Source organism: Pteropus alecto, unplaced genomic scaffold (genome assembly GCF_000325575.1).
Source record: "Pteropus alecto unplaced genomic scaffold, ASM32557v1 scaffold33, whole genome shotgun sequence".
Taxonomy (NCBI): Eukaryota; Metazoa; Chordata; class Mammalia; order Chiroptera; family Pteropodidae; genus Pteropus; species Pteropus alecto.
The window spans coordinates 5,075,946-5,099,473 of NW_006435762.1; the positions used below are offsets into that span (position 1 = coordinate 5,075,946).

General features: G+C 35.2%; 1 protein-coding gene across 3 annotated transcripts in view; it reads right to left on the reverse strand.

Moving 5' to 3' along the window:
- The window catches only part of SPATA16 (spermatogenesis associated 16), a 223,248-nt gene that overhangs the window by 67,209 nt on the left and 132,511 nt on the right, over window positions 1-23,528 (reverse strand). For all 3 annotated transcript variants that reach the window (XM_015588523.2, XM_006910842.3, XM_015588522.2), the window contains one exon: window positions 18,115-18,199. In XM_015588523.2, the coding sequence (XP_015444009.1) occupies window positions 18,115-18,199 (85 nt within the window). The remainder of the gene's footprint in view (window positions 1-18,114; window positions 18,200-23,528) is intronic.

Consider the following 23,528-nt stretch of genomic DNA (forward strand, 5'->3'; position numbering starts at 1 on the left):
CACACGGACCAGTGGAACAGAATTGAGAGTCCAGAAGTAAACCCATATTTATATGGGCAAATAATTTTTGACAAAAAAGCCAAAAACATACAGTAGAGAAAGGAAAGCCTCTTCAATAAATGTTGCTGGGAAAACTGGAAAGCCACCTGCAAAAGACTTAAATTAGACTCTTGTCTATCACCACACACCAAAATTAACTTGAAATGGATTAAGGACTTGAATATAAGCCTTGAAACAATAAAATACGTAGAAGAAAACATAGGAACTAAACTCAAGGATCTTGGACTTAAAGAGGATTTTATGAATTTGACCTCAAGGCAAGGGAAGTAAAAGCAAAAATAAATGAATGGGACTACATCAAACTAAAAAGCTTCTGCTCAGCAAAAGAAATCGTCAACAGATAAAGAGACAACCATCTCAATGGGAAAATATATTTGCAAGCAACACTTCCGATAAGGGCCTAATATCCAAAATATACAAAGAACTCACACGACTCAATAACAGCAAAAACTCAAACGATCCAATCAAAAAATGGGCAGAGGACCTGAAGAGACACTTCTCCCTAGAGGACATACAAATGGCCTATAAACATATGAAAAGATGTTCAACATCGCTAGCTATTAAGGAAATGTAAATCAAAACCACAATGAGATACCATCTCACACCTGTTAGAATGGCTATAATCAACCATACAAGCAATAACAAATGTTGGAGAGGATGTGGAGAAATAAGAACCCTCATACACTGCTGGTGGGACTGCAAACTGGTACAGCCACTATGGAAAACAGTCTGGAGGTTCCTCAAAAAACTAAGAATTGATCTACCATATGATCCAGCCATCCCTCTACTGAGTATTTACCTCAAAGACTTGAAAACCGATATCTAAAAAGATATTTGCACACCAGTGGTCTTAGCAGCATTATTCATGCTGGAAAGGAACCGAAGTGTCCTACGATAGATAATTGGCTAAAGAAGGTGTGGTACATATATACAATGGAATATTACTCAGCCATAAGAAGAGATGAAATACTGCTATTTACAACAACATGGATGGACCTTGAGATAATTATACTAAGCGAAATAAGCCAGACAGAAAAGGTTGAAAATCACATGATATCACTTATATGTGGGATATTAACCTAAAAGCAACTAAAGAACAGGACAAACGAACAGAGACTCATGGACATGGTCAATGGACTAACAGTTACCAGAGGGAAGAGGAGAGCAGGGAGAAGGGAAAATAAAATGTTAAAAAAACTAAAACTAAAAAAAAAAAAAAAAAAAAAACTCAAACAATGTATTTAGCACCAGCTTCTGGTCCTCCAGCAAAAATAAAGATCCTTTATATTGAGTATGAGAATAATTTCTCCAGCTTAGTGCTTACACATGTTCACTGCTTCAACCAATCCTGGGATGGCCTATCTAGACCAAAAAAGTAAGTGGTTATACCTAGATGTGTGTGGAGTGATGTGCTGAAGAGGCAAGCTGTTCTAGGCCTCAGTTCTCATGTCACGCTCTGAATTTAATACCTTTTATAAGCTGTTAGCTCCCCTGTTTGCTAGGGCTGCCATAACAAAGTATCGCACACTGGGTGGCTTAAATAACAGAAATTATATTCTCATCGTTCCGGAGGCTGTTTGCAAGGTTGATTTCTTCTAAGGTGTTTCTCCTTTGCTTGTAGATTGGCTGTGTAGTTTCACCCCATGTTTTTGCATGGTTTTTCCTCCGTGTCTGTGTCTGTACTCTAATATCCTTTTCTTATAAGGACATCAGTTATTTTGGATTAAGGTCCACCTAAGGACCTCATATTAATCCGATTACCTCTTTAAAGACCCTGTTTACAGATACAATCACGATCCCAGCACAAGGTTAGCATATGAATTTTAGGGGTATACAATTCAGCCCATAAGAGTTCCTACCATTCAAATAGCTTTTCTGATGGTATTTCTGAATATACTGGTGAAGGGTATTTTATTTTAAATTCTGGATCAAAAAATTTAGTGAAGGTATTTAATTCTCGAGTTTGCTTCCAGAAAGACATTAACAGTCTCCCACTAAGGCCAGGATAGAAGAAAACACTCTCTCCATCTATTTCTTTTCTAACTTTTGGCAGTAAGCGACTTCTGCAGGGTAGCTTTGCTAAGCCATCTCACAGCAGGAACCGTAAGACTCGTGCCCAAGAGCCTGCACCAGCTTTTTTGCAAGTGGCAGAAGTGTGTTTTTTTTGTGTGTGGCAACTTGATCTGCTCATATTAAGCACTGTACTGTTGGCATGATACTCAAGGCATTGCATCCAGGCTTTCTGGGGCTTTCCACTCAGGAGGGTATGTTCTGGAGCAAGGCCTCCCTCTTTCCCCACTCAGAGCCAATAGAAATGGGGTTCTTTTGTGGCTTCTGCCTTCCATCTCAAAGATGGGTAAGGAAGTGGGTGAGTGAGCAGAGTGTGTACATAAAAATAAGAACTGAATTCTCCATGGATATACTGTCTCAAAGGAAATTATTATAGCCCCAAGAAGAACTACTGCAAAATAGAGTAGAAATGAGAATACAGATTACCTTTTTACTATATCCTGACACATCTTTGCTGTGCTTTAATGTATTAACATTTTTTGCTCTTCTGAGATAAACAATCTTGAGCCTTTGAACCTGTCTCACATTGCTCTTGTAAAAGAATGGACATATAAAAGTATAAATAAATATATATTTCTGGTACATTATTGAATAACTCCTGGTGAAATAACCTAGAACAAATTTAGCTTTGTTAAAATACTGAGAATTTTGGACTGTTTTGGGTTTGAGACGAAAATGTCAGGTTTTTATTTTGTGATGGTAATAATTTGGTAATGCAGAGTTGGGCTTGTCTTTCATGAAGAGTCTATTACATACACATTGAAAAATTATACTTAACAAATTTAAAATGAGAATATTATAATAACTATAGATGTTAAAATATAGATTTTAATTCAGTTATCATCAGTCTAAGATTTTCCTTGATTTTGAAAATAGTGGAAGAGATCAGATGAGAAATTGTAGCTTGTAAAAAATAAGCTGTACTAAAAATAAATGCAGATTTCAAATGATAGTTTTTAATTTGACAAGAAATTTTCTGCCATTAGGTCATTCTTTCCCAATGTATAAGTTTCTTGGGTGTCAATAAATGTTGCACATGTGCAGAGAATGAGGAAAACAATCAGTCCACGTGTCCTGTTGTTAAGTGTACATTGCTGTTAATTATGCTTCCTCTGCTGCTACACAAAAAGAAGCTTTGAAATTAGCTGTTGACTTCCCGGGGTACTAATAACCCTATTATTATCCTCAGATTTATTAAATTTTAAAGCTTATAGTAACATCAACCAAGAGTATATGTGGGCAGTTCATTTTCTCTACAAACAATAATTTATAATAATTTCTCCTTGTATTTTAGCTACGCAAAGAGAGCCGCTTGTTACTTCAGAAATTACCTTGCCCAGGATTATTGTATAATGAAAGACTATGAGAGAGACAGGGAGAGAGAGATACTGCATCAAGAGTAAAGGACAAGCAATTAAAGTAGAGGGAAAGACGACTAGCAAAAAAGAAACAAAATTTATCTCCTTCTTCTAAACCCAAGAGTGTTGATTCTTCCTGGTAATTTTTAAGAGCACTTAAGGTACCCAGGATAAATCTGGCAGAAACTATAAACCTCAAACATTTTCAGCATGATGGAAATTTTTATGAAAATTTCCGCTTATCTTTTACTGGAGGATGTGGATAAATTGTAACCTTTAATTACGCATTCAGTGATGGTGGCTCAGTAAGTTGAAATCCTGTCACTTCTAATTAGAAAATGTGATCAAATTATTATAGATTATTATCAAATTGTGCCTTTAATGCTCCCCAAATCAGGGTTGACCATAATTACAGTAAATTGCTTTACTTACAAGATTAGATCTGGAAGGAATCTTGGGAATTTTCCAGCCCGGTTCACTGAATTGGAGATGACTTAAGTGACTTGAAGAGGCTTAAGTGACTTTTCTAAGGATGAACAGCTTTTTAACTTTATAGAATTTAGAATTAGGGTCTCAAATATTATATTTCACTTTGTCTCTTGAAAATTGTGATTTTACTTCCTGGGTTTTAGCCTCCTATTTAAAAAGTCATAATAAATGTTACTTTAAATTTTAAAATATTTAATTTACTTTAGTTTTGCAGTATATGTGAGTGCTGTAGAATTTTAGTACATGTATGTGTATACATAAATATATATCCTGGGCCCATGATTAGTCATTTTTCAGACAACCTCGTGGGCATGTGGCTGAGTGTGGGCCAGTGAAATGTAGGTGGGAATGATAATCTTTCCTGGCCTCGCGCATACACCCTGCCTAGTATGATCCTCTATTTTCTTTCTCTATTGGCTGCCTGAAGAGAGGGGACTCCCAGGACAAAAATGGAGCTGTGAGATGGAAGGAGTATGGGTTCCCATGTCGCTGACTGGAGGAGAACCAATCAGGAACACACGTTGGACTACATCGTGAGTGAAAAATCAAATTTTATTGTTTCAAGTTACTGAAATTTCAGAGTTGTTTATTGTAGCAGACAGTCTATCCTAATACACAAACAACAATAAAGGAAAATTGGAATCTCTCTCATAATCCTTTTTTTCTACTAAGTTTTATATATAATAAAAAGATAAAGATAAAACCATGATATTTTAAGAGATAAAATAACTTTTCACTTAGCGGTGCGAGAAATGCTTTTATATATCCTCTTTGCTTTAATTCTCATAAAGTCTATGTAAGTAGGTATTACTAGTGAATGAATATTATGATTATATTGTTTTATTTTTAGAGTTAACATTATTAGATTCAAAGGAAGCAGTGCTATACTTGCAAGTTATAAATGATTGAGATGGGAACCTTTAGTCTTTAGTTGCTAATATGGTTCTTTGTTACATTAATAATGATGAAATTTTGAATGATGACTAGAATTTTCTAGAAATGGAAAAATAAATTTTGTGAGCAATATTATTCAAATTAATCGCTTTAAATATACATGAGTTTAATTTGAACAATTTCAATTTTCTTGAAATTTAGAATTAGCCTAAAGAGCAGATTTTCCTAAGAGCAGAATATCCTATCTTAGACTGCCCTATAAACCTATTCACTGTATCATTTATGCAATAGCCAGAATTGACATTTTTATGATGATTTTATTAATATAATGGTATGTCAGAATAAAATATGTAATAATTGAATGCCCTTGCCTTGATGATCAATACTTTAATGCTGAAACATTACCTTGGATTTACACAAGAGTTCTTTTATTAAAAACCTTCACTATAAGTTCCATATTTTTCTAATATAAGGAGATATTTGCCATTTTGTCCTGATATTTATCAGTCCAGTGATGTGAAAGTTATATTTTCATGTAGTTTAAATTAAGATATTTAAATTTTTATTTGAATTTATTTGCATTATCTGGAAATGAACTAAGATTATATGAACAGATAACTTGTACCACGGTAAACAAATTTTTATGTAGCTGTTTTGAATTCTCTACTTTGTAACTCATCCTGTTTAAAAACAGTCATAACAAATATAATTTTAAATTCTAAAATATTTAATTAATTTTAGATTTGCTGTGTATGTGAGTGCTATAGAATTTTGAAACATGTACATGTATCTATCTATCTATCTATCTATCTATCTATATCCATATATTGTGTGTGTGTGTGTGTGTGTGTGTGTGTGTGTGTGTGTCTACACTGCTGTTCACAATCCAGTCTGGTTAGCATTAAGGTTAAGGTTTTGATTATATACAATGCTTTAATTAGCTGAATAACTTCAGTATTTAATTCCTAAAATTTACCCTATATTAATGTTTAATCACTTATATTTTATAGCAAAATTTTATTTCCATGTCTTTTTACTGTAGAGTTAGGGAGATGGAAGGGATCTAAGATATTTTAAAACCACTCAACTTTATAACAAAGAAAGCTGAGGGTGATGAGTTCTGGCGACTCACCCAAGGTCACAAAAATAGAGGTGGAAGCAAAATAAGAACCCACTGCTTTATCTTACACTGAGTAACTTTTCATCCTTCTAATTAGATTGTAAATTCCTGGGAGCATAAGATTAAGTATTACTGTTCTTTTTATTTTTCCATTGCTGTCTTATTCCTGTCTTCAAAGACAACAGAAATTTGACTCTAATACTAATAGAGATACAAATGAATCACATCAGACCTAAACCAGGTCAAGATCCTCTTCATAAAATTAATCCTAACACAAAACAGAATATTCATCCTCATACCTTCTGGCCACAATAAGACTGTTTTGTCCACTGGCTTCTCATTACATTTAGGATATGCTATCAATTAGCACATCTGCCTCAAAGAGAAACATTTACAAAAACTAAATGACAGGCTTCTTGATAGGGAAAGTTAAATAATGTGCTTGGGTTGGTCTAGTTTACTTAATGGCAAAGCACATATTATTTATAAATAGAAGTTAAAGTACGTTCTTTTTCTAAAGACCCTGAATAATTTTCTGCTTGCACATTAGAGAAACACCAGCTGATAGAAACTCAGAGTTACAAGTGTGGGTTTTAGCAGCCTCCAGACTCTTTAGAATGCCACAGAGCTTTTATTCTCGATGACTTAAAATGAATCACCAAAAGGTATCACAGGAATAAATAGTTATATTACTATAATTATTGCATAAGCACAACTGGGTATTACTAATAAGTTTTCACCTCTATATTCAGTGGTAAATGTCAACAGATTTTGGGAACTTTTTTGTCATTGCACATTTCATCTTTATATTTCTTTAGTTATATGAAGGTAGATAGTTCTTCCCCTAGCTATATGTTGTTTCCTGATTGTACTTCTTGACTGGTGATTTTAGATTGGGGTATGGCTTGTTGGCGCAAACAGATGATTAACAGCAGGGCTGGGACAAGAACCTGGTGACCTGGTTCCCAGACTTGTACTGCTTTTCCCATCAAACATCTGTTTTATCTTTTAGGCTAATATGCAAAATGAATTTAAGTGGAAAAGTCAAGGATGCCCTTGAAAAAGTGTGTATCGGGGAAGATGTCAAAAGAATTCAAGAATGTTTAATTTGGAGACAAGACGTAGATTGCAGGGACTAGCTTTCTGTCATCAGAAACCAATCTGCCCTTGTACTCTACTATGTAAACTTTGTTTAGTTCATTGATAAATCTGTAAAACTGATTTATTAATTAAATGAGTAGTCACTATGCATTGGCTAAGTGCTGTAAATAAATTATTCTGTTTATTTGTTAAGACAACACTGGAAAAACAGGCATTATTATCCCATTTTACAGATGAGGAAAACTTAGTCTTTGTATTATACAATATGCAGTAGTTCAAATGGCTACTTTGTGACAGAGCTGGAACTCAAGTCCCCTGTGTTTCAGTCAGAGCCTCCTGCTGTGAGCTGTTTACACTGTGCGGATGCATAAGTGAAGTCTGTGATCCTCTCCAGCACTAAGATAGGATTCTGAATACAAGAAGGGCTTCTCCATGAAGCTTCATGGGGCAGGAGTGGAATCCTCGGTAAGAGGAATTAAGTTCTAAAGGAGCCTTCCAATGAGGGAACCATTCATCTTGGAAGCTAGTAGCTCTATGGCCTAGGCGATGCACAGTCCAAGGAGGGACAATGGGATATATGAAATCTAGTAAAAGTACTACTACTGTGCCATGTAGAAAAGTGTCTTTATAGTGCTAAAGTCTAGTACTCAAAGTTTATATTTAGCGTATTCCTATCGCCACATAATTTCTTTTTTTCTTTAAGTTTTAGCTTTGCTTAGCAACCGGATACCTCTTCTTCTTTTTTTTTTTCTTATTTCTCTTATTTGCCTGTAAGTAATCTCTTCTCAGTAGTGGCTCCTCCAAGGGGTCTTTATATTTTAGAAGGCAACAGATTATACTAGGATAATATTATGGGACAGGTGTCCTCTTGGTGACTTCCTGTCATGGAGATGTCTCAGAATGGGGATAATTGTATTGGTGAGAAAAGTGATGGACTTGCCAAAGTATACATATACATACTCTGTGACAACAACAAGGGACTACAACTTCAAGTGATATTAAATGACATGAAGTGCTATCTTTAAGAGACCTGCCACTATACTTCCAAGTTACCTGTGTCCATTCTCTAGTTTTATCTCCGGTTTGTGTCTTATATATAAATGTTAAAGTAGGCTAATCCCCACCTGATGAAGAATAAAGGAAATAAAGACTTGCCATGCTTATTATCATGTGTTCCATCTCTTTAAATTTGGGTTTGAAATAGTCCTCCCAAGGTTTTCTGGAGGTTATTGTCCCTCATATGTTGTTGATTGACTCCTGGTTTAGACTGTACTATGTAAAATAGCACCTATGCTTTCTTAGATAAAAATAGATTAGCTTAACAGTTACTTTATAATCCTGAGAAAAAGTAAATTATGCCATTTGTTAAAGGCTGACATTTAAATGCCAAGGTCTCATTATTTGGAAGAGGAGAGGTTATGAAAAAGAAAATGATTCAACCAGGAACTACAGTACAGGTAGAGTAGGCAGTCTTCAATAATTAGTAAGGAAAGTACAATCATGTGAATTCAAGAAAAGAGGAGAATTTATTTTTAATTGGTGTGCAATACCATCAAAAGAATGGCTGAATATAAATAAAAATATTAAAAGCTTTGAGCTTTACAGACTATCTTATACCTGAGTGAACACAGCTTTTAAAATTTCATGATTTCATGCAATAGTTATTCTATATCTCCAAATGCTAAAAACAACAACAAAAAATGTGACCCTAATTTCTCTATAAGCTTGTAAATCAATATCCCATGAAAATCTATGGGAAATATAAAAGATAATCATAAACTCTCTAAATTTGGTTTTCATCATAACGATTTTTGATTTTCATATGCAAACAAAACCAAAGAAGGAATCCACATGTTCACAAATTTAAACTGGAAGGCAGAGTCTCTGTGTAAACAAAATAACCTCATGGCAACCTAGCAGAGTAGCCACAGTACTCCTGGGAATCAAATAGCTATACCAAATTTGTTCAAGTAAAAGAAAGCCCAAATTGCCTTAAGTCTCTGAAAACCCATATCATTCTCAAATGAGAGAAAATGAAAAGAAATTTAAAGGTTACTTTTATTCTCCCTTAACAACTGTCAGAAACCCAAAAAGCTTTTTAGGAATGGGCTGGGAGGAAAAGATGACTGTTAAAATGGCGTGGGTTTCCTCCGTCACCTACTGATATTACTGCAAAACCAAACCAGCGTCATTTAAAAAATAAGAAAATATTTCTCAGGAGTGGTTGTACATTAATTTTCTTGCTTGATATGGTGCCACCATTTTCTAAGGAGCTTGAATTATTAACTTGTAAATAGAGGGCTGATGGTCAAGTGAAGTATGCTACCCACTGTAGGGCACATTCTGAGGCACATCCAAAACATCATCTGGATGCCTGACATTGTTTTAGCAGGAGATAAAGCCGTTTATTTTTCAGTGACAATTGGGGCTTCGAAGGCAGACAACCTCTGAAAAGGTGACACTCTAAAATTCACATGGAGGTGAAGTACGTGAATGTTGGACTCATTTTTGAAAGAAGGCTTTGGCTCTTGACATGGCATGTACACGTATGGTTGAAGAGGAAGGACAGTGTGGGAAGAAGGAAAGGATGAGTCAGGTAAATAGCAGCCTCACCTACTTGACAGTCTGGCAAAATCAATGTCACGAAATAATTATAGTAGCACTGGAAAGTATACGTTAGTTTAATATGTGTATAGTTCAGGTGCCTTCTTTCATTTCTCCCTCTTTCTTTCCCTCCCTCCTTCCTTTCCTTTCTTCCTTTCTTTCTTTCTGCCTTCCTAATGCCTGGGCACTTACAGAACATCAATAGAAGAACTACTCAAAACTATACAAACAGAAAATAATGTCACGGTCACTATCTCCTTCACAGGAACACTCAACCTTGGATCAAATACATGCCTCAATTACATCTTTCATTTAAAAGTGAACCTCCCTCACTGGCATACTACCTCAAATAGCATCAAAGCAAAATGAAACACAGGCAACATTTAACAACGCTGGTAACCATGGAAACATATCATTAAAAAATATATAAACAGGAATGAATAATTAGATGAGAAATTCATTTCTACATTTATCTTTTTCCAAGATCCAGGGAAGGAAGCTCTCTTTTACCTCTTATCTCAATTTGGACACTTCCTCTAGAGCCTGTCTTTTAACTGAAAAATGAGAATTTGTAACATGAGGATTTTAACATTGCCTATCTTAATGAGCAAATCTCTTTGTAGGCAAAGAACTAAAAAAATCTAGCAATGCCCATTGTTTTCTGGATGTAACACTGAATGCATGAAAGGATCATAAGGCAGTCAGGGAATTTGCTTTGGGGCTGTTAGGTGGGCTGGAAAACTTGACTTACTGATATCATGATGAGAAGGGGAGAGCAGTTGTTAACCTTTAAAAATAGGAAGTTTAGGTTCCCTCACTTATTGGAGGTTCTACATAATGAGAAGACTGAGGGGATAATCTGGAGCTTATGCATTATGTCAGTAGCATTGTCAGGTAGGCGGCATCATCCTTGCAGGTCATCTGACACTCTACCTTTGCATCTAGAGAAGTCCTAGATAAACTCTATGGTAGGCTAAGTTGATCATTAACTTAAAAAAATTATAAATGGCCATCTAGCCCAGCACTGTGCATTGGGATAACCTGGTTGGGGGGGGGGCAGTAGAAAAATACAGTTCTCAGGACCTCGCCCAACTCTGGGAGGCTAATAATTTAAGTGTTTTCCCAAGTGACTCTGGTGCACTTGGTCACTAGACCAGTGTTTGAGAACCACTGACCTAGGCTAACTTCCTTATCATACTGAAGCAGAAACTAAAGTCTAGAGCAGTTGTGGTAGATTGAGTTGATGGCCTCAGTCCCTCCTTTTTCCCCATAGAAATATCACGTTCATACCTTTGTCATGGATTTGCAGGGAGCAGATGAATCTTATCCCTTGGCCTTGGCCATGGCCACATGGCTTGCTTTAGCTAATGGGTTGTTAGCAAGCATGGCATGAGCAGAGGCTTGAAGTGTGCTTATACGATTTTGCTTTCTCTCTTAGAACCCTGCATTTTACCATAAGAAGAACAGATATCAAGTAGCCATTGGTCAAAGGATGGGGAGAGACATGTGGATCACACTTGGGCATCTTGCAGCTTGGAGCTAATCCTAGTCAAGCCCAGCCAAGACCAGCCTAGATTAGTCAAATCCAAGCTAACCTGCTTATTATCTTAAGCCACTGCATTTGAGAGTGATTTGTTACACAGAACTATTGTAGCAGTTGCTGTCTAATACAGAAATGCAGTGACTTATCCAAAATTGAATTTTAGCATTAGAACTAGAAGTTACATCTTGTGAATCTTGGGCCTGACCTCTTTCTATTGTCTGTTTTACTTCCTTTTCTTCAGAGTTAAGCTTAGATAGCCACTGCCTTCATAAGGGCCTTCCGCTCAACTTACACTCCCTATATTCTAAAACATTCCATCACCTTTGCTCCTTAGAGCTTGCATCTGTCACCTTTTGTCACCATAGTTTACCTTTTCTTTCATTTTGTTCCTTCAGGATTGTGTCTTCATGTATCCAAAGAGATTAAGAAGTCTCAAATAAACTAATTCCTAAATTTATGTTCAGGAGTCACCCATTAATGAGTTAAAAACTTTCAGATAAAATTCTTTTGCATATGATCTGGGGATGACTAGAGACTCAATGCCAAATGGTGAGAATATAAGCATAATACATAACAATTGATAGGGGAAATATTTTTAGGTGAATGGGTCTGATGCTTCTTAAATCATACCTAATCTAAATACTATAAGGCCTGGGTTGCTTTCAGATATTCCTTGTTCAAAGATTTTATAAACTCTCTGCCTGACAGGGCCAAATAAATAAATAAATAAATACATACATACATAGACTATAAATTTAAACCATTAAGAGAAATGCTCATATGGTATTTCTATTTTGTTCCTTTCTCTGGAAACTTTTTTCACGTAAAAGCAAATCTTTAGAGAGAACACATTTTTCTTCTTCAGAATATGTAGGTGTTTTGTTAAAGATAATTTTTTTTTCTATTTTCTTGACTTACTTTGCCTGTAATTTCATGTTGAAGATTTTATTTTTATTCCAAGGTTGAGATATCATAAATTTTACCATGTAAATGACTCATATTGGAGTGATTTCGCAATATTAAGGAAAAAACAAAGAATTGGAGTAAAAAATTAGTCTTCATTATTAGTATGAAGAATCAACTTAACATTCAGTGTTCTGCTTAGCACAGAGAAATCCATTATCTTGGTGTTGTCTTGATTGTCATGTTTGAATGAAGAAGCTAACAGCTAAGACCTTGGGATTTACATGGGGACACCCATGAACACAGAAACCGATGAGGCAAAAGATTCTTGGAAATCTGCAAACCTCTCCCAATATTCTGATGAATCCCAAACTCAACTAAAGCACAAACATTGTCCACAATTGTGAATCTAACACACACACACACACACACACACACACACACACACACACACACACACACAGAAATACTTGTTGAATTCATATAAGCACTGAATTGAAATCACAAACAAAACCACTATTCTGAAATATTCTTGACATTATTGGTTCGAACTTCATGTCAATCCAATATTTAATCTGGTTGACTGATTAATTTAACAAGTATGTATTGAGCCGCTTTTTGCAATTCACTTCGATGGTACTGTGAAAGAAAAACAGAATAAGAAGAAGTGGATTCTAATTTAAGTACCAGTTGTTGTCCTCGGTAAATATTTTGTGTTAGCATATATATTCCTTGAAGACAGGGCCATGTCTATTTTGTTTACTGCTGTATTTCCAATATGTAGCACAGTGCTTGACACATAGTCACTAATAAGTATTCAATAAATGTTTGCTGAATGAGTATGAATGACACATACAATTTGAGAGTAAAGAAGAAAGGTATCCACTAATTTAAGAGGCGTCTGGAGACACTGGATTGGAAAGGCTTCAAGCACGAATGACTACAGTGCAGTGTAAGGAGGCACTATATAACACCAGCATTCTGGGTGCTATTTTTTCCTTTGAGTACTGGAAGCAGTACATTTCTGCTGCTAAGCCCAATACCAAAGAGAAAAAGGGCTGTTGCAAAGAGGAGTAGTGCAAGTATCTTAACCAATGGTCTGTGAACCCCTGAAATCCAAAGAAGGACTTTAGGGGCCCAGATACTGTGCACCATCTTCCTTAAGCATGTGGCTGGGGAAAATTTTCTCAATGCAGTCAGCTCCTGATTTTGTCCTTGAGAATAATTACACCAAAATAAAAGTCCTTTTTGGTGAGCTCTCTTTGGAAACATTTATGCCAACGATGTCTTTAAAATGGTGAACATTTCAATGCCAAGTACAACTTGAATTGGATGCGAAATCTTGGTATTCTCTGCACAGATGGACGACCTGTGAAACTGGCACGGCCTCAGCCTTTGCTACTTCACTAAGGAAAGATGCTCCACATGTCAGGCTTTGTACATGGGCCTGTGTTGGTGTCAACAGCCCTTCCAACAATCCCAAAAGAGGTCTTTCTACTGCTGTGAAAGTCTTCGACTTCCTTAGAGCCAAGAACCCGAATCAGTGCCTCTTCAGTAGGTCTTTGTCAAGATACAAGAACATGCACCATGAGGTTCTTTCCTATGAAAGAAGTTTGCTGGAAATCCAGAGAAGAAATTTAGAAGTGATTTGGTTTGGTTAATTCTTTAAAAATTTTTAAGAGAAAAGAAAATCCTTTTTAGAGCAAATTGATAGTGAGAAGTTCATTCCGGGACTAGCTTTATAATGGGTGATATCTTAGTTAGATAAATGAGACAAATCTCTTGATTGAAATGCTGAATTTTCCACTAGAAATGCTGCTGAAAAACTATGAGCTTTTTTCTTCTTTTTTTTTTTCTTTTTTCTTTTTTGGTCATGATGCTACTTTAAATGAGGTAGCTGAAGTCTAACAAAAATATAAATTCTCCAATGCTAGAAGTGAGACTGACAAAGTCTTGAGAGTTTCTTTGTATGGGAGTCTATAGACACTAGGCAAATGGCTTATCTCTTTTAAAAGTCACTTTTTTTTCAGGCGGCTTTAACACTGACAAATGGCTGACATAGATAGCCTTGATGATATAGACTTAACAAAAATAATTTCTCTGATGTGAGGACAAAGGAAACTACGTAATATGGAGTTTGGTATTTTCTGATGTGTGCCTACCCATATGAGATACTGTGAGCTGCAGGAGTCCTGACTTCATTTGCTGTTTAAGACTTTGTGGACTAGAGTTTTACCTCTTACTGCTGTTAAATTGAAGCATTGACATTGATGAGATGTCAAATATAATATTTCAATTTCTTATTCCCACCAAATTGTGTAACATTCTCACAAGAGTGAGAAAGTCATAATTCTCTGTAAATGCTGCTTTGGTGTTCTGACTATGTGCAGAAGATCTATTTCCAAAGCAATGAGATAAATAGTAAGCACATTTTTCTCTGTGTATGTGTTTATGAGTATTGTTTCTAGGTGGCTGCTCATAAATTGAATCAGATTCTCAGAGAGATTTGCAACTCAGGAAAAAAAAATTTGAAAAGAACAATTAAGGTGAGGGATGAGCTTATCAAACAGCTTGACTATTTAGTGGGATTCCTTTGCACTTGTTTCAGTAGAGTTCTGCAATAAAATGAGCTGCTATTGCCTTTTTTTTCACTCCACTGCTGAGTGATGCAGACCAGAGTTGGCTCTATTACTCACATTGCAGAAGATAAAGCCATACCAAAGACAACCGCATGGCTGAGGGCACGGCTGAAAGTGAAGGCGGGAAAACAGTAGAGGAAACCAGGAATGGAAGAGGAGGAAATCTTGTTTGTTTCCTGATTTTATTAAATCTAGCCCTGGATCTAAGGGACAAGGGTCTTGGGAGGTGGACTAGAGTTTACTATAAAGTTCTTCTTGGAATAATTTTATTACTTTAGGAGCAATATATAAATACATAAAGGTTGCTGCTTCAAAATAGCTAATTCTCAGCCTGATCAGGACTTTCTATTTTGCTAATTAGTTCAGAATTGTGGTGTCTGAGAAGAGGAGGGTTGCTGATAACAGAAGATGGGTGATCAGCATGCAGAAGCATGCTTGCAAGTTCAGTCTCGTGACAAGTTATTTCCAACCTTCCCTAGCTCTGATGAGGTGACACTATTATAGAATAACATGTGCAAACACTTTTATTCAAAGTGATATATCCCAGTTTCAGCTGTCATATAGTGTAGAACATTATGCCCTTTTTTCCCTTGCTGGTTTGATGATATGAAGAATATTCTTAATATAATCGAAAGGTGTACTTGAGCTCACCAACGATAAGGTCTGTTCTTTTGCATGTAAGAGTTTTTAAGTCAGTGATCTATGAGAGTGGGTGTAGACTGGTTCTCAAATTTTATATTCTGAAAACTTCCATTTCCTGTTTAAAATCTCTAAAAACAATAACTCACCAGAGTGGTAGGGATTTTATGCTGTTGAAAGGAAGATAGTAACTTTCCCACTTACGAAGGTAGTAAAAACAGAATGCGTCTATTGAGCCTTAATGGGTGTCTACAAACGTAATGCAAATATGATTTCTAGTTTGTGATGTTTGAGGGCATTCTTAAATTCAACAGTGTAGTGCCATGGTGGTTTGGGTAGTGGGGCATCTCTGTCTTTAAAGTTGCCATGAACTGGGCACTCTCTGGCAAGTCCAAACCCCCTTTTGATTTAGAACAGAACAAGGTTTAGAGGGAAGTTGTATATATTTGAATAAAGATCAGGCAGAGGCTGCTAGAAGATGGAAGAACGTAACTGGTGAGACAATGGTGTGCTGTGCTGATGTTGTGGCTAGTTGGAGGGGTTTAGTTTATAGAACTTATCTTCAGGATGCAATTTCTAATTATGTTACATCTTTTTTTTCTTAACACTTGTGACATCGTTTTTTGATGTGCCTAAAAATATGAGACTTTTGTGCTAAAATGGGCTTAAGAATAGGCTTTCTCGAACACTTTATGCTAGTCATCTCTTATTTTCTATTTGAAACTCCTCTAGAGACTAATTCGCTTTAGGTTATATAACTATTTGGTGTTACAACTTGGAATGAATCAGACTCGACTTCCAGACAAGGGTTCTTTTCCAATATACCAAGTTGCCTCGAATTAAAGGCAAAAAAGAGCATACAAAGAGAAATATGTTTTTCTTACTTTTTGTTAATAGAGAATAGTAAAATAATAGTATTTGTTTTATTCCTTTTTTTATATAGCAAACATGCATGTATTGGTTCATGGAGATTATTTTCTTAGTTTGAGGTAAATAGTGTTATTAATACTCTTTGAAAAGTAAAAGAAACAGAAAAAACATTAGCACAAATTTTAAGTTCTTAATCTGTCTTAGGCTGAACCAACATTAGACCTATTTTTTCATAGTTCAATGTAGAAAACACCATAAGTACTCATATGTTTGTTTAATGAATGAATAACCTAAAAAAAAACCCATTCATTTAGGACCTAGCATATACCGGGCCTGCTAAATATTATCTAATCTTTGAAATTCAACTCCCTTCCTACCTCTCTTCAGAAGCCTCTAAAATCCTTTAATTAAAAAGTCCTCTCCCTTTACTATCTATATAGTATCTATAGCTCACATTATTTGCTCATTCTTTACATCTAGCAATTCTTTCCAACTATTTACTTACATGCCTGTAAGCAACTACTATCATTTTGTGTGTTCCAGATTCCCTTAGGAAAGTTTTAAATTTAGAAAATTAATAATTTTTTTGAGACTAAAATTTTGTCTACCTGAATTTTAGCTTAAAAAATTTGCAAATCTCAATTATGGTAAGGCTAATTTACATTCTTATTTTTTATAGTAGGTAAGTAGAACTCCAAACATTTAGATGGAACTATATAAATTATTGAGAATTTCACATAGTAAACTTAATACTTTACTGTCTAATGAAAATAACATGTGATAGACAGAAAACTAGAGGCACAAACACATTAGTGAAAATGTGAGAAGCATCAGAAGACTTGATTATTTTTCACTTTCATATTAGTGTTTTAACAGATCTTATTCAGATCTTATTCTAGTTGGTTCGAAGAGTTCACATTCAATTAAATTAAACAATCTTGAAATATGAAGAACGAACAGCTTCACATAGTCTGGGGGGCAGAAGATCTGGAGGAGGGGGTTGGCCTTTATAGTTGATTTTCAAGTATTTGAAAAATTTTATTTGGAAATGGATTTCCATTTGGTCCATATGTCCCCACTGGGAACCACTTGATGGAAGTTTAAGGGAATAGAAATCCACTTTAAAAGAGGAAAACAGTTTAATAATAAGCAAATTAGATGTTGTTTCTTGGGGATAAATGAGCTCATCATTTTGGACATATTTCACTGACAGTTTGTGGAGGGAAAATGGGACAAGAACTCATTTGTATGTTGTGAATGAGATTAAACTAATAAATTCCATATTTTCTTTATAATCCTAAGACATTATGTTTCTCTTCTTGACATCTAGTTGAAATTTGGTATGACTTCTTGCTGCCATTTTGAATAACATATAAAAAAGATCTGCAGTTTTTGTTATTGGCTAAGTGTTCCCAACAAATGCAACTGATCTTTGCATTTTCCTTTATTTTGTAATTGGTATTACCTCTAGCATCTGCTTTTATAGGTCACAAATCAAAAAGAATTTATAAAAATACAATGTTGATATTTTAAAGGATCAAGTCATTATAGCGGCATGCCTGGGAAAATAGTTCCTGAGATGTCTAAAATTTATATTGGATGGTAAAACTGAAGTATATGCCAAGGGTTAACCACCTTGAATTTCGCCCTTAAAATTAGTCTCAAAAAATCTACCTCGTTATAAATACATTACTACCGAGTAGTGTCCTTCTGATTGATATGATCAGAGCTAACTTTTACAGCAGTCTTTTAAGCACCAATCCTTCATTTTGTTTCTAAAAATGAGATAGGCTCCTCCTCCCTAGTTCAGACATCAATTTTTACCTGCCAATACAGTTTGATGAGCTTGCTTATGCATTGTTCACTTCCTCCACAGAGCCAGAACATGTAGTCAGCAATCATGGCACTCCTAAGAACAAGGACAGATTTTTAAAAAAGCAAATTTATAGGACAGAAGGAAAATTATAACAGGCAGAATATATAAATACTGAGGAAAAAGACTATAATGTATAAATTTGACTAGACTAATATTAAGCAAAGCATAAAACGCAATTTAGAATGTAGAAAGTATGGTTGATTTTTTTTCTCGCGTAGCTAAACTAAAACTATAAGAGAAGCAACAAGCCATTTGTCTTTTAGATTTTTTTTTTCCTGTTTGTATGGTATAAGAATAGTATTTAAAGACTACATGAGAATGCTTTGTTTTGGTTGCCTCTTGTTAAACTTTCAAGCATTTATGGAATAACATGTTTTATGAACTCTAAAATGCCTTCAAACTTAGTATAACACATATAGTTAACTATTACATTGGCATTTAAGCTTATCTCAGACTTTACCTGAATTAAAGATTATTCACCTCTGATTAAATTAGCCTCCTTAAAATAGAAAGTAAAAAATTTCCAATTCAACAGACACTTCCCTCGCCCCAAACTTTGTGTTTAATTGAATTGGTTTTAGGATCTAGCGTGTATAACCACTGCATTAGTCTTATTAAGCTGAGGGGATATTAAAAACCATTGTGCAATGGATATTAATTCATTGCTTAGCACCCTTTGGAAAAACAGTTTACTTTTATGACTGTTTCTCTGCTAGGCCTCTCTATTTCTTTTCTCCAGAGATTCCAAATCCAATTAAATGTGACTAGAAGTAATTCTAAATTGTCACGTTAGCCAATTAAACATATAATAATCCTGTGTACCTAATCACTAGCACCAAAAGTTTATTTATTTAAGTAGAGCTATCACTGTGTACCCCTGAATGTTTTCCTTATCTTTGCCTGCAGATACGTGTGGTTTCTTGACATTATCGTAATCGAATTAGAAATTTTCCTTCCCTAAATGTAGGTTGTCTAAGGCACAGCAGCTACAAACTTACTACAGTACTCTGCTGAAAGAATTAAAATGTTTAGATTCTTGCTCAGAACAGAGAAAAATTAGGACTTTAAAAATGAACAATGGAAAAAAATACCACCATTTGGGGGATTATTCTGCTCAATATACACATTTTTTTAATACATGTGATGTTGGAAAGAAGCTGTCCACTGACATTTGAACATATATGACAATAATTTAAGGATAACTAATCTTTTAAGAATGCCTTTATATTTTTCAAAGTTCTAGTTGAATAAGATTAAGTGAGCTAGGAGGCCATAGGCCCTCTTCAATATTTCAGTGTACTGTTTTCTCTTCAGGGACAATGTATACATTGCACTAAAATTACTGTGCAGAGTTCAGGAAAGAAACTTTACAATTTTGAAACATTCAAAATATATAAAAGATAATTCTGGCTCATAGACCCAGTGGCTTGAATTAAATAAAGCTAAACTGATAGTTTCTATTACGTTCATGATTGTCAGTCATCTTGTATTGGAACAATTTTGAGAGAAAAGGAGATAGATCACCACAGTAGGTTTCTAGGGCTTTCCTGCCATTTCTAATGCTTTTAATGATTTGGTTTTGAGTTCCCCATTCACCAACGTACATTTAGAAGTTTCACTATTTTTATTAATATTTTCCAGAAGTTGCTTCTTCTGTAATGATGTGTTGTCAAATTGCTACATTCTTAAGTATGATTTTATTACACCTGGGGGCTCAAGTCTTTTTCCAAAGGAACACATCTCCAAATTTATACTGAAACAAGTGAGGAATTAAGATTCATTGAAATTTGTTACCTGCCTTCAGTGAAGCACATTATCATAATAGTAAAAAGATACTGATATTAAATAACAAAATATGGTTTCATAAAACTACATGTTTGTAGAGATGTTTTTCTAAAGTATAATGTGTTTCAATACCTGATACAGAGCAGTGCTCATTTTAGGAACACAATTTAGACAGTAGTTGCTCTAATGCCATTTTCTTCACGGTGGAAACGGGAGTTATGCCTTTACCACCCACCTTCCTTTGTTGGGTTTCCTGTCATAGCTTTGCCCTACAGCTTAGCCTTTGTGAATCAGTATACAAATAAGGGGAAGAACATGAAAGGAGCATGGAAATAACATTATACCGTGTAATATTTGCGAGGCAAGAGACAGGGGTTTTTCATCATGCTGATTTTATACAGGGCAAAGACAATTATTTAATCAACTCAGAGCATCTACAAGGAGTCAAGTACCTTGTGGGATCCTGGTTGTGGCTGACTTACCTCATGAATCGAATGTAATCAGTAACCTCTCATTCTTTTTACTTTCCTTCTGGTATCTCCACTTACTTTTAGACCAATATTCTGGATGCTAGTTAGTGTGATTCAATGTTGCTTCAAAGTGTCATTGTTGAATTGTCATTATTCTATTTACTTTATTCTATTTAATCTATTGAATGTTGTAGCTGCACTGGAACTATGTGATCGTACCAGCCAAACCCTTTAATTGACAGTTGGTGTTTTAATATCTGTCAGTTTTGTGCCTTTCATTGCTGAGCACCATGTTAAGCTCTTTGCATAGTAGACTGTGAATCTAACCCACCCACACTTCTGCAGTAGAACTCATCCTATTGAGCCTACCCATGGAAACTGCTCTTGCAATAGTCTCTCTCTGTCTCGTTTCCATTCTTTCTTTCAATTTTCCCTTTTCTCTTGAACTTTTCTACCACTACACAAAAATGCTATTCTTTCTATCATCTTAAAATGAAACACCCCTAAAGCTGCTTTCGATCCACTTCCCTTCCATTCACCATCTTAATTATTTTTTCTCAACAAATAAAACCCTCCTTGAAAAAACTGTGTGCATTCCCTATCTATAATTTTTGTCTTCCTATTCTCTTTTGTACTCACTGCAGCAAGGTTCTCATTTCCACTGCTCCACTGAAACTGCTCTCGGCAATGCCACCAGTGGTCTCTATACTGCTCGATGCAATGGTTGAGTTCTCAGTCTTCATTTTACAGGGCTCATATGGCTAATTTTGCAAGACTAAGATGACCTGGGTCATCTCTTGCTTATGCCTTTGAAAATGATAAGCAAAGCCTCAACTATTTTTCAAGGATGACATGAGATCACCACTGACCAAGTCCCTATTATTTAAAAAGTAATATGGTAACCAATCAGTGTGAAGAATGAACACGCACTGTTTTCTCACTATAAAAGCTGTTTTTTAACAATATACCCCTGAATCTCATTCCATGTTTTGGTTTGAGTGATTTTAATCTCATTTTATTTATTTAAACTGGTTTGCAAACTATCTTTTTGGTGTGTGTGCACAATAAATTTTTACTAATTACTATACTTCAGTGATTCATTGGTTTTACTTTGTCTATTTCTGAACCATTGACAGATACCTAGTAGATATCTCATTCCATGTTTTGGTTTGAGTGATTTTAATCTCATTTTATTTATTTAAACTGGTTTGCAAACTATCTTTTTGGTGTGTGTGCACAATAAATTTTTACTAATTACTATACTTCAGTGATTCATTGGTTTTACTTTGTCTATTTCTGAACCATTGACAGATACCTAATAGATATTTCAAACTTAACATTTCTGCACCAAAGATTCTGATCCTTTTTTACTTCCTGCCACCTCGGATCTCTAATCTTCTTCTCCATCTATCTAATTTCTTAGGCAAAAAATCTTGGAGTCATCCTTGACTCCTCTCTTTCTTTCACATTTCCTATCCAATCCAAGATAAAATTCTGGTCAGGTTATCTTTAACCTATATCAGAATCCTGCCCCTTCTTGCCACCCCCAGCATTACTATCTCGTCCGTCATGTGTCACCTGGATTATTGCAACAAGCTTCAGACTGGATTTCCTGCTTCCTCATTCATCTGTTTTCAACACTGCGGCCAGACGATCTTGAAAATTAGTGCGCTGGAGTAGGTTACCACTGTGCTTAAAACTACAAAGGCTACTTATCTCTCTCAGAGTAGAAACCAGTCTTCAAAATGGCATTTGAGTCCTATGCCATCTGGTCACATGTCACTTTGCTGATCTCATTTCCTATTTACTTTGCTCCAGACAAACTGTTTACTTTGCTATTCTACAAAAATAGTGCTATTCTACACTATCGCCTCTGGGATTTTGCACTTGACAGTACCTATTTTAGAAAGTTCTTTCCATAGACACCCCCTGACTCTTTTGTTCACCTCCTTCAGGCCCTTTTCAGGTGTTATTTTCTTAAGAAGGACTTCCCCGATACACTCCAATACTCTCCATACTCTTCCTTTTTACTTTTCTCACATAGTTTTATTTTATTATTATTAGTTTTAGTAGTGTTTATTGTTGTCTTCCTCTATGGCAGGGGTTAGCAAACTTTGTGGCCTGTGGCGAATCTGGTCTGCCACTTGTGTTTGTAAATAAAATTTTAATGAAATGAAGCAATGCTCATTTGTTTGTATATTTTTAATATATTATCTATATTATCTATTTCACATATTATCTATGGCCGCCTCTGTGCTACACTGGCAGAGTTGAATAATTATGAGAGACCTTATGACCCACCAAGCCTAAAATACTTGCTATTGACTCTTTACTGGAATGTAGTCTCCCTGAGGTCAGGGATTCACTGCTGTATATGCAGTACCCAGAACAGTGCCTGGTATGGTAGTCACACAATACATGTTTATTGACTTATCAAGCAAACATTATTTTATTTATTTAAACTAAAAAAAATAGATTCTTGTTACAAAGAACCTGAGGCCTATAGAGTTACTCAGTTTATTAGAAGTCCAACATAAGCAGTCTGGCCCTAGGACCTCCTTGTCCATATTAACAGATGTTTTTGTAGTAGGGCTGGCATGGGAATGGAGTGACAGGGTGGGCTTTGTCAACCTAATTTGTCCAATGTAGAATTCAATGCAACATTTAGCTCATATGAGAGCTTAATAAATGCTAATAGATGCTGATGTATTTATTACATAAATTAAAAAGGAAAGGCACCAAGAAGCACATCAGCCTAATATGTTGCATCTCAAATTATTTTGAACATGGTATCTTCAATCATGTGTCAACAATTATTGTTCTTTTGCAAAAAAATCTACTATTCTTTCTATATTATCTTTGAATGCCTTTACAAAATTGTTCCTGAAGTCACATTTAATTTACTTAATACAGCTGTTAAATCTGGCTTTCAAATACATACACATCTAAAATAAAAGATTTTAATCTCATGAATTTAGCTTATTGAATTAAATCCCATTCCTACAGAATGGCAAATGCACAATAAAAGAATTTGACATGTTATTATTGATAACATAGGTACCAGTTTTGTTTTCCAAATTAATACTATAAAAGAATCATGATGTATA